This window comes from Ostrinia nubilalis, chromosome 27 (assembly GCF_963855985.1).
Source record: "Ostrinia nubilalis chromosome 27, ilOstNubi1.1, whole genome shotgun sequence".
Taxonomy (NCBI): domain Eukaryota; kingdom Metazoa; phylum Arthropoda; class Insecta; order Lepidoptera; family Crambidae; genus Ostrinia; species Ostrinia nubilalis.
Window position 1 is genome coordinate 1,229,870 of NC_087114.1, and position 15,067 is coordinate 1,244,936.

Genomic DNA, 15,067 nt, shown 5'->3' on the forward strand with positions numbered 1-15,067 from the left:
TTCTTCCAGCTCCACCACCATTACCACCGCCGCCGCTCGGCCAAGGCGTAGGCACGGGAGTGGCGATACCAGCCGACGATATACCGCTGCCCCCACCACCGCCAAGGAGGCCTACCCCCTCTCATAGACCGCAGCAGCCGTATAGAAGACCGCAGCCCACCGTCAGGTATGTCCTTGATACTGGTAGATATGAAGAGTAGGTATAAAGTTAGGAGATGGTTATTATTTAGGCACGAGAGTTGCGATATTAGCTGATGACATACCTCTGCCCCCACCACCGCCAAGGAGGCCTACCCCCCCCTCATAGACCGCAGCAGCCGTATAGAAGACCGCAGCCCACCGTCAGGTATGTCTTTATTATGAGATGGAAAATGTCGAACGGTCCTGTCCTTAGGTTGTCTAGAAGATATCGATTTATAGTGGTTAGTTAATTTGTGCCGTATCTTTTGTATATTTCTTTCTTTTACTTTTATTTTCTTGTCTTTTGTGGTATTTTCTATCTATCAGTTACAATTTTGTGGATGCTATTCTTAGAAAATGTGCTAATATTCTCCATGCATCCCTCTACGGAGAAGAATCGCCTGATGGAAAGTGATGAAATGCTTTATTCCATAAGTTTATGGGATGAATTTCGCCTTATTTACCAAATAATATGGCAATAAATATTTAACAAAAAAATTATTAGGCCGAAGCTAAGGTGGAGCGAGCTTCACCCGGAAATCTCAACACACAGAGAAAGTGACTATCTTATCTTCTATTGCCGAAACACAACAATCCTTCACATTATTTTTATGACTGAGTATAGTAATAGCTTGCCTGGCGAACTTAGAATCAGATTTCCACTTTTGCCTTCACTGGAAATTAAACCCGGGGTCTTCTAATTTTCTCTGTGTCTGGATTTGCATATTTTGTCTCAAAGAATGTTGTTTTCTTCCCAGAATCGACACGTGCATCGTTGGAGACGACTCCACCTGCGACCAAGCGCAGAACGAGAAGTGCAGGACTGAAGCAGGTAATTCCTCAACCAAACCTTCCTTAATATTGGAAAACGTAGAGCATTTTGAGGTCGTGACTGCACAGTTATGTTTCTTTAGAAAAGGGCTGATTCTGATTCTTAAGACCTCAATTATGGGTTCGTCGAATACAAAGGAACCAGAGCAGAAGTGTTTTAGAACCAAAATCACTGCTTGTCAGATCAGACTTTTGCATGTAGTACCTACCAGTTGTACCATGTATTGCTAAGTACAGAACTAGTTTAAACCTAGTAGCTGTAGTCGGTGCTGCTGTATGTAGACTAATTCCAATTAATTTTCAACCTAACTTTTGCCAACAACTCCGCACGCGTTAAGCTTTGGACCCCCGTTTCATTTACGTTAGCGGATGCTTACGTCATAATAATATGTCCAGTGCAATCCTTGCAGTGGTTTGATCTGTATTGATAGGTCAGTCAATAACGGCCTAGTCAGGCTGCTTGCTTTCTGGGGGGATCTGGGGTGGTTTAAGTAGGAAGATAAACCACAAATCGCGCGAATGGCCCAAACAGTGCGGTATTCAATTGCCCTGCAAAACTAAGTAACTAACGGCCTTTTTAGGTCTTTTTAAATCTAAAATAAGAATTCTTCTCCAGGCATATCCAGCTGCCAGTGCCGGCCAGGATACGCGCGGCGCGTGCAGCGCGATCCATGCCGCCGCGTCGTGGCCCTGCTCCTCAACCTCAGGGTCGACAAGTTCTACGAGAGGAAGGTAGATAAGACACTAGTTCAGTAGGACTGTTACCACCTCCTGTGTAGCCAGGATCTATAGATTTACTGCGGATCGAAACTCAACCAGTGAAAGCATATTTGCCAAGCAGTTCATCAAAGAGTTCCCCTTTTATTTCCAACATTTCTAGAGGCAGCGCGTTTCAATCAACCTCAGGGTCGTCAATAGGAGAAAGGTATAGCTAAGATAGCAGAACAGCTTTCCCCTTAGAGTCTTCTCAAAACTTAGGCTTTTGTAAAGGAGCGTCTTGCTGGAGTATTAAATGTCAGGGTCGATAAGTTCTACGAGAGAAAGAGAGCTAAGATACTAGTGCAACATTCTTTAAGAATCCTCTCACACTAGGTCTTTTCAAGGGCAAATTCTACGAGAGACAGGTAGCTAAGATACTAGTTCAGCTTTCCCTTTAGTGTTCCCTACACCACACTCGGGCTTTTATAGCGGAGTGTTTTGCTGGCTGAGGTATTGTAACACAGGTTTCGACAAGTTAGAAAAGGATGGGTAAGATACCAGTGCAACTTTCCCTTTGAGATTCAGGGCTTAAATGACGTAGCGTCTTGGTGCTCATCAAGATGGCTGGAGCATGTCTTCCCCTAGTATATCCAGCTGCCAGTGCGCGTGCAGCGCGACCCGTGCAGCCGCGTCGTGGCCCTGCTCCTCAACCTCAGGGTCGACAAGTTCTACGAGAGGAAGGTAGATAAGACACTAGTGCAACTTTCCATTAGATCTTAGCTTAGGGCTTCCCCCACATCAGGACTTAAATAGGGGTAGCGTCTCAACTTCAGGATCTACAAGTTCTACGAAAGAAAGGTGCGTAGCAACCAGATTGATACCAGTGCAACTTTTCCCTTAGAGCTCAGCTTAGGGCTTTTCTAGAAGAGCATCTTGTCTAGTTCAGCAGGACTATTCCCACGTCTTGCACCTCCTGTGTAGTTGGATATACAGCTTGACCAGTTACAGTAGTACAGTGAAGACCAAGCTTGTCTCGCAACGAAATTGATCAGAAGAATTTCGAAGACTAGTCACTGAGTCAGTTTGTCCATTAGAGTCCGAGAATAGGTCTTTTTTAGAGAAATGTCGCCGCTTGGGGGCCCTGCTCCTCAACCTCAGGGTTGACAAGTTCTACGAGAGAAAGGTACGACTATGATATCAGATAGGCTCCTTTTAGAGTTCCCACACTTCAGGGGAATGTTTCCGTAGTGTAGCGGTTATCACGTGTGCTTCACTTCAGGGGAATCTCTAAATTCGAGGAGAGCGACTTGCTGTTCTATTTTTCCTCAGAGACTAGCTCTACGAGAGAAAGATACCTACTAGATAAGCAGGACTATTCCCACCTTTTGTTCCCATCGCTGCAAGAATCTACAGCTTGACCGTCAATAACCCTGGCCAGTAAAGACCAAGTTTCTCCCGCAACGAAATTGATCAGAATAATTTCGAAGACTAGTCACTAAGTCAGCTTGCGCATTAGAGTCCGAGAATAGGTCTTTTTAGAGAAGTGTCTTACTGAACCATGGACCGACTCTAGGTCTTTTCTAGAGAAGCGTCTTGCTGGAATATGGACCTCAAGGTCGACAGATTCTACGTGTGAAAGGTAGCTAAAATACCAGTGCAACTTTCCTTTAGAATCCCCTCCCACTAGGGCTTTTCTAGAAAGCGTAAACGCTGGGGTATTGAACTGGGAGGTCGACAAATCCTACGAGAGACAGGTTTTCTCTAGTTCAGCTTTTCTCTTAGTCCTCCCCACACTAGGGTTTATGGACTGCTTTTGTCTGATAATAAATAATTTTTATTTTTATTTATTTATTTTTATTATATGAAAGCGCCTTAGTGCTCATCAAGATGGCAGGACTATCTCTCCCAGGCATATCCAGCTGCCAGTGCCGGCCGGGCTATGCTCCTCAACCTCAGGGTCGACAAGTTCTACGAGAGGAAGGTACAGTCACCAGTCAGACCAGGAGCCGTTTTCAGAAGCATCCAGCGCTTTCCTGCAACCTTTATAAGGTTGCTACTGGATAGACATACTATCCACCTGGCTGGTAGACGTCGCTCGATTTGATCAGATTGAGCCATGTCTCAGACGCCTTGGCAGTTCATGAAATCTGACTCTTGGGCTGTGAATTGACGAAAGTAGACGAAAAATAACCCATTACAACCATTCTGAATGGGCCAAATAAAGCAATACTCACCAGGACTTCAGAAACTAGTGTGTTAAACAATATTTCTTGGCATATATCCATAACTGTATTCTTTGCTTATTTCAGGTTGCCTGGGATGCGAAGCTAGCAGACAAAGACTCGGAAGCGTATCAACTTCTCAGCTATGAAGCGTTGAAAGCAGTAAGTATTTTGAACACTTTCAGTAGTTCTATCATCATCACCTTCAACATCATCTTCACGAAACTTACGATGATGATGATGACGGAACTGCTTAAGAGAATATCCCTTTTTCTCTCCGTCTGACCAGCGTGAGGAATGTAAGTCAATCCTTTGTCTGCCTCTGGTAATGAGCATTTCATTGGCACCCCTGGCGATTGACAGGACCTCACTCTACAGTGGCGCCATCTTGATGAGTGCAAATGCGATAGTCCTCCTACCACTTTAGCGCTCACAAGTTGGTGCCACTGTCTTCGCTACTAGCAAGGACAGGACCTTACTCTACAGTGGCGCTAACTGGTGAGCGCTAAAACGATAGCCCTCATCGAGAAGGTTGTGCTGTGCTATGATCTGATGATGATAATTACTTAATTATTTCTCAGATCGACTCGACCTGCTCAATGACTCCATTATTTGGTATATTAGCGAGGGTCGTGCTCCAGCAGTGGAGACCGAATAGCTTAATGATGGTGATGTTGATAATGTAAATGATGACCTGATGATGATGAATGAATGAAAACTAATTTCTCAGGTCGATTCAGTATTCCCAATGAATTCACTCTTGGATAAATTACGAGATTGTCATGCTCCTGCAGTGGAGACTAAAAGATCTGATGATGATGATGATGATGATGACAATAATGACAATGATGCTGATGATAATGATGATGATAAAATGTCTTCCTCAGATCGACTCAGCCTTCTCAATGACTCCATTCTCCGATGACTTCGTGAGTGGCTCCGTGAACTCCATCCACAAGGGAGATGAGAACAACCAAGGGGTGTTCGTCAACTACACCATTTTGGTGAGTGGAGCCAGTTTTAACTTTATCAGCAGAGTATGCAGGCCTCTCACTAGGTGGACCGACGATCTTGGGAAGGTCGCGAGAGGTGACTGGATGCGGGCGGCGCAGGACCGGTCTTTGTGGAAAACCTTGGGGGAGGCCTTTGTCCAGCAGTGGACGTCTTTCGGCTGAAACGAACGAACGAACAGCAGAGTATTTCTTATTGTGTATTTGTTCCTAGTTTGGTTAAGATATTGCAGCCTTGAATCAACACTGAAAGAAACCAGAATTAAAGATTAAAGTTGTTAGGGATTCATTTTGTGAAATTAACCTCTCTCACACCAGTTTATGAATAAAAAAAGAATGATCTCAAAAAGTGTTGGTACCTACATTATTTTATTCCAGTAGACCTTTCCGAATGCCGTGTCGAAGGCCGTGTGGTGACGGCAGAGTAGAATACATTTGTCACCAACCCCTACTGTTCCCGCGGGTGTCGTAAGAGGCGACTTAGGGACTACACATCAAACAGAGAACGGGTAGCAGCGCTCTCTAAAAAACATCAATCTTTTAAACTGCGATCTCCAATCCGCCTGCCAAGCGTGGGGATTATGGCAAAACCCTCCACTATAGTGGAGGAGGCTCATAGTCCAGCAGTGGACTGAAAAGGACTGTTGATGAGACCTTTCCATTGGGAGAATCTAATATCAGCTTTTACAGTTGACCTGCAAGCCAAATCAAATCAAAATATTTATTGCTCGTCACATGAAGTAAGATGACTTCAACTTTTGAAAGAGCCTCTGATCAAATCAAATCAAAATCTTGATTGCTCATCACACGGACGGTAAAACAGTCCAACTGATAAACTACTCATCTCCACACGCAAGTTATTATGTGAATGTACGATGAGCAACTGTCCAAAGTCATGATCTTTCTTCAGATGCAAGAGACTCCGGAGACTCTCCGGCCGGCGGTAGCCACAGACGTCCAGAAGCACCTTCTGGGCGTGATCCGGCGCCGCTCCAACAACGTCGGCGCCTCCAAGCTGTTCGTGGACTCGCCCGCCGGCAGCGTGCTGCCTCTCACAGGTCAGATCCTAGTCATTAAGCTGTTAAGAACCTAGGTCTTAGGTAGGCCTTTCTTACCACTAGGCACTCTGGACAGCAGCTAAACATACTAGTACCTTCTGTCTTTTAGAGACTTGGGCTATTGGGGATATAGGTCTCACAGGTCAGATTTAGTGCCTTCAGTCTTTTAGAGACACAGGCAGGATCTTCTTTACCACTAGGCACCCTGGACAGCTGCCAAATACAGGACACTCAAGGCAGCAGCACTTAGAAGGTATACAGGACTGTCTTCAACTCTTCAACCTATTGGAGAGTCTAGGCCATAAGCAGGCCCTTCTTTCCCACTGGGAAATCTGGGCAGCTGTCCTTAATAGGTACAGATACTGGGCTGTCTTTAACCTACTAGGGACCTAGGCTAAACGCAGGCCTTTCTTTCTCACTAGACACTCTGGACAGCTGTCTTTGAAAGGCCTGACCTGAGATATTCTGAAATCTACTGAGTGTATCCTAGTGCCGTAACTAGGTCTATTCGAGGGACTATTATTCTGACTAGGGTGACTTATGGCTGTCTTTAAGCTACTAGGGACCTTGACTAAGCGCAGGCCTTTATTTTCTCATTAGACACTCTGGGCAGCTGTCTTTGAAAGGCCTGACCTGAGGTATTCTTAAATCTACTGAGTGCCGTAACTAGGTCTATTGGGGGGACTATTATTCTAACTACGGCGACTTAGGGCTGTCTTTAAGCTACTGGGGGCTCTAGAGTAGATATAAGGATGCCTCTCGACGCTCCGGCCGGCGGTAGCAACAGACGTACAGAAGCACCTGCTGGGCGTGATCCGGCGCCGCTCCAACAACGTCGGCGCCTCCAAGCTGTTCGTGGACTCGCCCGCCGGCAGCGTGCTGCCTCTCACAGGTCAGACACAGGTCTATAGCCTAGGGGTCCATAGCCAAGCTCTTCTTTCCCACTAGGCACCCTGGACAGCTGCGAAAGATGAAGAAACAGGACACTCCTAGGGCAGAATCTAGATAGATGCTCTTGAAAGGTACAGATCCATGGCCTTCAGTCTACTAGATACTCCCTTTCCCATTAGTTACTCTGGGCAGCTGCCTTTTAAGATACAGGGTATTTAGTCTATTGAGGGTCCTAGTGCTGTAACTACGGCGATAGATGTAAGCTACTGGCAGCGTGCTGCAACTTAAAACGTCAGATCCAGGGCTGTCTTCACCCTATGGGGGGCTCTAGTCTATAAGCAGGTCCCTCGGTTTCATTGGACATTCTGGGTAGCTGTCTTTGCAAGGTGGAGATGCTAGGCCATCTTCAGTCTATTAGAGACTTATGACATTGGCATGCCCCTAGTCTTTCTCACTGGATACTCTAGACAGCTGTCTTTGTAAGGTCAGATCTAGAACCGTCTTGAACCTATTAGGGACTTAGGCTAAACGCAGGCCTTTCTTTGTACAGGGCCTTCAGTCTGTTGGAGATCTAGGCTTTGGCCAGGCCCGTCTTTCACACTAGGCACTCTGGACAGCTGCAAAAGACAAGACACTCAAGGCAGCAGCATTTAGAAGGTCAGATCCAGGAGCATCTTCCACTCTTCGACCTATTGGAGACCCTGGACCATAAGAAATTTTCTTTCCCATTGGATACTCTAGGCAGCTGTCTTTAAAAGGTGCCACCTGCTGGGCGTGATCCGGCGTCGCTCCAACAACGTCGGCGCCTCCAAGCTGTTCGTCGACTCGCCCGCCGGCAGCGTGCTGCCTCTTACAGGTCAGATTCAGGATCATAGGCCATTGAGGATATAGCCAGGTCCTTCTTCCGAACTACGCACCCTGGACAGCTGCTAAAAAAGAAGAAAGAGGACACTCAAGGCCTTCAAGACCTCAAGGCATTTGAAAGGTCAGATCCAGGATCGTCTATAACACTTGACTTGACACTTATTGTGGTCTCTACACCATAAGCAGGCCTTTCTTTCCCACTGGATACCCTAGATAGCTGCTCTCGAAAGGTACGTATCCAGGTCCTTTGGTGTATTCTAAAGACTCCCTTTCCCATTGATTACTCTGTGCAGCTGCCTTTTAAGATACAGGGTATTTAGTCTATTGAGGGTCCTAGTGCTGTAACTACGGCGATAGATGCAAGCTACTGGCAGCGTGCTGCAACTTAAAACGTCAGATCCAGGGCTGTCTTCACCCTATGGGGGGCTCTAGTCTATAAGCAGGTCCCTCGGTTTCATTGGACATTCTGGGTAGCTGTCTTTGCAAGGTGGAGATGCTAGGCCATCTTCAGTCTATTAGAGACTTATGACATTGGCATGCCCCTAGTCTTTCTCACTGGATACTCTAGACAGCTGTCTTTGTAAGGTCAGATCTAGAACCATCTTAAATCTACTGGGGGCTCCTGTGTCGTAACTAGATCTATTAGGAGGACTAGTATTCTAATTAGGGCGACCTAGGGCTTTCTTTAAGCTACTGGGGTCTCTAGAGTAGATATAAGGATGCCCCTCGACCCTCCGGCCGGCTGTAGCGACAGACGTACAGAAGCACCTGCTGGGCGTGATCCGGCGCCGCTCCAACAACGTCGGCGCCTCCAAGCTGTTCGTGGACTCGCCCGCCGGCAGCGTGCTGCCTCTCACAGGTCAGATCCTAGTCATTAAGCTGTTAAGAACCTAGGTCTTAGGTAGGCCTTTCTTACCACTAGGCACTCTGGACAGCAGCTAAACATACTAGTACCTTCTGTCTTTTAGAGACTTGGGCTATTGGGGATATAGGTCTCACAGGTCAGATTTAGTGCCTTCAGTCTTTTAGAGACACAGGCAGGATCTTCTTTACCACTAGGCACCCTGGACAGCTGCCAAATACAGGACACTCAAGGCAGCAGCACTTAGAAGGTATACAGGACTGTCTTCAACTCTTCAACCTATTGGAGAGTCTAGGCCATAAGCAGGCCCTTCTTTCCCACTGGGAAATCTGGGCAGCTGTCCTTAATAGGTACAGATACTGGGCTGTCTTTAACCTACTAGGGACCTAGGCTAAACGCAGGCCTTTCTTTCTCACTAGACACTCTGGACAGCTGTCTTTGAAAGGCCTGACCTGAGATATTCTGAAATCTACTGAGTGTATCCTAGTGCCGTAACTAGGTCTATTCGAGGGACTATTATTCTGACTAGGGTGACTTATGGCTGTCTTTAAGCTACTAGGGACCTTGACTAAGCGCAGGCCTTTATTTTCTCATTAGACACTCTGGGCAGCTGTCTTTGAAAGGCCTGACCTGAGGTATTCTTAAATCTACTGAGTGCCGTAACTAGGTCTATTGGGGGGACTATTATTCTAACTACGGCGACTTAGGGCTGTCTTTAAGCTACTGGGGGCTCTAGAGTAGATATAAGGATGCCTCTCGACGCTCCGGCCGGCGGTAGCAACAGACGTACAGAAGCACCTGCTGGGCGTGATCCGGCGCCGCTCCAACAACGTCGGCGCCTCCAAGCTGTTCGTGGACTCGCCCGCCGGCAGCGTGCTGCCTCTCACAGGTCAGACACAGGTCTATAGCCTAGGGGTCCATAGCCAAGCTCTTCTTTCCCACTAGGCACCCTGGACAGCTGCGAAAGATGAAGAAACAGGACACTCCTAGGGCAGAATCTAGATAGATGCTCTTGAAAGGTACAGATCCATGGCCTTCAGTCTACTAGATACTCCCTTTCCCATTAGTTACTCTGGGCAGCTGCCTTTTAAGATACAGGGTATTTAGTCTATTGAGGGTCCTAGTGCTGTAACTACGGCGATAGATGTAAGCTACTGGCAGCGTGCTGCAACTTAAAACGTCAGATCCAGGGCTGTCTTCACCCTATGGGGGGCTCTAGTCTATAAGCAGGTCCCTCGGTTTCATTGGACATTCTGGGTAGCTGTCTTTGCAAGGTGGAGATGCTAGGCCATCTTCAGTCTATTAGAGACTTATGACATTGGCATGCCCCTAGTCTTTCTCACTGGATACTCTAGACAGCTGTCTTTGTAAGGTCAGATCTAGAACCGTCTTGAACCTATTAGGGACTTAGGCTAAACGCAGGCCTTTCTTTGTACAGGGCCTTCAGTCTGTTGGAGATCTAGGCTTTGGCCAGGCCCGTCTTTCACACTAGGCACTCTGGACAGCTGCAAAAGACAAGACACTCAAGGCAGCAGCATTTAGAAGGTCAGATCCAGGAGCATCTTCCACTCTTCGACCTATTGGAGACCCTGGACCATAAGAAATTTTCTTTCCCATTGGATACTCTAGGCAGCTGTCTTTAAAAGGTGCCACCTGCTGGGCGTGATCCGGCGTCGCTCCAACAACGTCGGCGCCTCCAAGCTGTTCGTCGACTCGCCCGCCGGCAGCGTGCTGCCTCTTACAGGTCAGATTCAGGATCATAGGCCATTGAGGATATAGCCAGGTCCTTCTTCCGAACTACGCACCCTGGACAGCTGCTAAAAAAGAAGAAAGAGGACACTCAAGGCCTTCAAGACCTCAAGGCATTTGAAAGGTCAGATCCAGGATCGTCTATAACACTTGACTTGACACTTATTGTGGTCTCTACACCATAAGCAGGCCTTTCTTTCCCACTGGATACCCTAGATAGCTGCTCTCGAAAGGTACGTATCCAGGTCCTTTGGTGTATTCTAAAGACTCCCTTTCCCATTGATTACTCTGTGCAGCTGCCTTTTAAGATACAGGGTATTTAGTCTATTGAGGGTCCTAGTGCTGTAACTACGGCGATAGATGCAAGCTACTGGCAGCGTGCTGCAACTTAAAACGTCAGATCCAGGGCTGTCTTCACCCTATGGGGGGCTCTAGTCTATAAGCAGGTCCCTCGGTTTCATTGGACATTCTGGGTAGCTGTCTTTGCAAGGTGGAGATGCTAGGCCATCTTCAGTCTATTAGAGACTTATGACATTGGCATGCCCCTAGTCTTTCTCACTGGATACTCTAGACAGCTGTCTTTGTAAGGTCAGATCTAGAACCATCTTAAATCTACTGGGGGCTCCTGTGTCGTAACTAGATCTATTAGGAGGACTAGTATTCTAATTAGGGCGACCTAGGGCTTTCTTTAAGCTACTGGGGTCTCTAGAGTAGATATAAGGATGCCCCTCGACCCTCCGGCCGGCTGTAGCGACAGACGTACAGAAGCACCTGCTGGGCGTGATCCGGCGCCGCTCCAACAACGTCGGCGCCTCCAAGCTGTTCGTGGACTCGCCCGCCGGCAGCGTGCTGCCTCTCACAGGTCAGATCCTAGTCATTAAGCTGTTAAGAACCTAGGTCTTAGGTAGGCCTTTCTTACCACTAGGCACTCTGGACAGCAGCTAAACATACTAGTACCTTCTGTCTTTTAGAGACTTGGGCTATTGGGGATATAGGTCTCACAGGTCAGATTTAGTGCCTTCAGTCTTTTAGAGACACAGGCAGGATCTTCTTTACCACTAGGCACCCTGGACAGCTGCCAAATACAGGACACTCAAGGCAGCAGCACTTAGAAGGTATACAGGACTGTCTTCAACTCTTCAACCTATTGGAGAGTCTAGGCCATAAGCAGGCCCTTCTTTCCCACTGGGAAATCTGGGCAGCTGTCCTTAATAGGTACAGATACTGGGCTGTCTTTAACCTACTAGGGACCTAGGCTAAACGCAGGCCTTTCTTTCTCACTAGACACTCTGGACAGCTGTCTTTGAAAGGCCTGACCTGAGATATTCTGAAATCTACTGAGTGTATCCTAGTGCCGTAACTAGGTCTATTCGAGGGACTATTATTCTGACTAGGGTGACTTATGGCTGTCTTTAAGCTACTAGGGACCTTGACTAAGCGCAGGCCTTTATTTTCTCATTAGACACTCTGGGCAGCTGTCTTTGAAAGGCCTGACCTGAGGTATTCTTAAATCTACTGAGTGCCGTAACTAGGTCTATTGGGGGGACTATTATTCTAACTACGGCGACTTAGGGCTGTCTTTAAGCTACTGGGGGCTCTAGAGTAGATATAAGGATGCCTCTCGACGCTCCGGCCGGCGGTAGCAACAGACGTACAGAAGCACCTGCTGGGCGTGATCCGGCGCCGCTCCAACAACGTCGGCGCCTCCAAGCTGTTCGTGGACTCGCCCGCCGGCAGCGTGCTGCCTCTCACAGGTCAGACACAGGTCTATAGCCTAGGGGTCCATAGCCAAGCTCTTCTTTCCCACTAGGCACCCTGGACAGCTGCGAAAGATGAAGAAACAGGACACTCCTAGGGCAGAATCTAGATAGATGCTCTTGAAAGGTACAGATCCATGGCCTTCAGTCTACTAGATACTCCCTTTCCCATTAGTTACTCTGGGCAGCTGCCTTTTAAGATACAGGGTATTTAGTCTATTGAGGGTCCTAGTGCTGTAACTACGGCGATAGATGTAAGCTACTGGCAGCGTGCTGCAACTTAAAACGTCAGATCCAGGGCTGTCTTCACCCTATGGGGGGCTCTAGTCTATAAGCAGGTCCCTCGGTTTCATTGGACATTCTGGGTAGCTGTCTTTGCAAGGTGGAGATGCTAGGCCATCTTCAGTCTATTAGAGACTTATGACATTGGCATGCCCCTAGTCTTTCTCACTGGATACTCTAGACAGCTGTCTTTGTAAGGTCAGATCTAGAACCGTCTTGAACCTATTAGGGACTTAGGCTAAACGCAGGCCTTTCTTTGTACAGGGCCTTCAGTCTGTTGGAGATCTAGGCTTTGGCCAGGCCCGTCTTTCACACTAGGCACTCTGGACAGCTGCAAAAGACAAGACACTCAAGGCAGCAGCATTTAGAAGGTCAGATCCAGGAGCATCTTCCACTCTTCGACCTATTGGAGACCCTGGACCATAAGAAATTTTCTTTCCCATTGGATACTCTAGGCAGCTGTCTTTAAAAGGTGCCACCTGCTGGGCGTGATCCGGCGTCGCTCCAACAACGTCGGCGCCTCCAAGCTGTTCGTCGACTCGCCCGCCGGCAGCGTGCTGCCTCTTACAGGTCAGATTCAGGATCATAGGCCATTGAGGATATAGCCAGGTCCTTCTTCCGAACTACGCACCCTGGACAGCTGCTAAAAAAGAAGAAAGAGGACACTCAAGGCCTTCAAGACCTCAAGGCATTTGAAAGGTCAGATCCAGGATCGTCTATAACACTTGACTTGACACTTATTGTGGTCTCTACACCATAAGCAGGCCTTTCTTTCCCACTGGATACCCTAGATAGCTGCTCTCGAAAGGTACGTATCCAGGTCCTTTGGTGTATTCTAAAGACTCCCTTTCCCATTGATTACTCTGTGCAGCTGCCTTTTAAGATACAGGGTATTTAGTCTATTGAGGGTCCTAGTGCTGTAACTACGGCGATAGATGCAAGCTACTGGCAGCGTGCTGCAACTTAAAACGTCAGATCCAGGGCTGTCTTCACCCTATGGGGGGCTCTAGTCTATAAGCAGGTCCCTCGGTTTCATTGGACATTCTGGGTAGCTGTCTTTGCAAGGTGGAGATGCTAGGCCATCTTCAGTCTATTAGAGACTTATGACATTGGCATGCCCCTAGTCTTTCTCACTGGATACTCTAGACAGCTGTCTTTGTAAGGTCAGATCTAGAACCATCTTAAATCTACTGGGGGCTCCTGTGTCGTAACTAGATCTATTAGGAGGACTAGTATTCTAATTAGGGCGACCTAGGGCTTTCTTTAAGCTACTGGGGTCTCTAGAGTAGATATAAGGATGCCCCTCGACCCTCCGGCCGGCTGTAGCGACAGACGTACAGAAGCACCTGCTGGGCGTGATCCGGCGCCGCTCCAACAACGTCGGCGCCTCCAAGCTGTTCGTGGACTCGCCCGCCGGCAGCGTGCTGCCTCTCACAGGTCAGATACAGGATCATAGGCCATTGAGAATATAGCCAAGTCCTTCTTCCCCATTAGGCACCCTGGACAGGAAACAGGACACTCCTAGGGCAGAATCTAGATAGATGCTCTTGAAAGGTACAGATCCAGAGCCTTCAGTCTACCAGAGACTCCCTTTCCCATTGGTTATTCTGGGCAGCTGCCTTTAAGATACAGGGTCTTTAGTCTATTGAGGGTCCTAGTGCTGTAACTACGGCGATAGATGCAAGCTACTAGCAGTCTGCTGGCACCTTGAAATGTCAGATCCAGGGCTGTCTTTCTACTGGAGGGCTCTAGTCCATAAAGCAGGTCCCTCATTCCCTTTGGACACTCTGGGTAGCTGTTTTTGAAAGGCCTAATCTGGGGTCGTCTTTAATCTACTGGGTGTGTCTCTGTGATGTAACTAGGTCTATTAGGGGCTCTAGTATTATAATAACTATGGCAACCCAGGGCTGTCTTTAAGCTACTGGGGTCTCTAGCGTAGATGCAAGAAACCCCGGAGACTCTCCGGCCGGCGGTAGCCACGGACGTACAGAAGCACCTGCTGGGCGTGATCCGGCGCCGCTCCAACAACGTCGGCGCCTCCAAGCTGTTCGTGGACTCGCCCGCCGGCAGCGTGCTGCCTCTCACAGGTAGATACAGGTCTTAGACTATTGAGGACCAAGCTGTAGGCCGGCCTAAGGTCCAGGGTCTTAAACTTATTACGGATCTAGGCCATTGGAAAGTCCCTTGTTCCCCACTAGGCATCCTAGACAGCTGCCCCTGGAAAATACAGATCTAGGATCATCATTAGTCTGCTGGAGGTACAAGGCTATAGCTAGGCGACTCTTCCACTAGGTACTCTTGACGGCTGCCCTTGAAAGAAACAGATCAAGGGCCTTTAAGTTACTAGGGATTTCTGGGAAATAGCCAAGCACCTCTGTTCCACTGGACACTCGGGGCAACTGCTTTTAGAAAGATAGATCTAGAGGGTCTTTAGTCTATTGGGGCCCCGGTGTTGTACCTAGGTCTATTGGGGGCTCTAGTATCATAACTAGGCAACACAGGGCTGTCTTAAGCTACTGGGGGCTCTATCGTAGATGTAAGGAATTCAAATTCAAATTCAAATTCAAATTCAAATTCAAAACCCCCTCGACTCTCCAGCCGCTGTCTTTGGAAAGGTTGATCTGGGGTTGTCTTTAGTCTGCTGGGTGTACCAATGTCGTAA

At 47.9% G+C, this 15,067-nt stretch overlaps 1 protein-coding gene across 1 annotated transcript in view; it reads left to right on the top strand.

Moving 5' to 3' along the window:
• The window catches only part of LOC135084738 (uncharacterized), an 82,178-nt gene that overhangs the window by 50,763 nt on the left and 16,348 nt on the right, over positions 1 to 15,067 (top strand). Inside the window, exons 7-12 of the mRNA XM_063979477.1 lie at positions 10 to 166; positions 939 to 1,012; positions 1,628 to 1,743; positions 4,020 to 4,094; positions 4,820 to 4,936; positions 5,853 to 6,000. Coding sequence (XP_063835547.1) covers positions 10 to 166; positions 939 to 1,012; positions 1,628 to 1,743; positions 4,020 to 4,094; positions 4,820 to 4,936; positions 5,853 to 6,000 — 687 coding nt within the window. The remainder of the gene's footprint in view (positions 1 to 9; positions 167 to 938; positions 1,013 to 1,627; positions 1,744 to 4,019; positions 4,095 to 4,819; positions 4,937 to 5,852; positions 6,001 to 15,067) is intronic.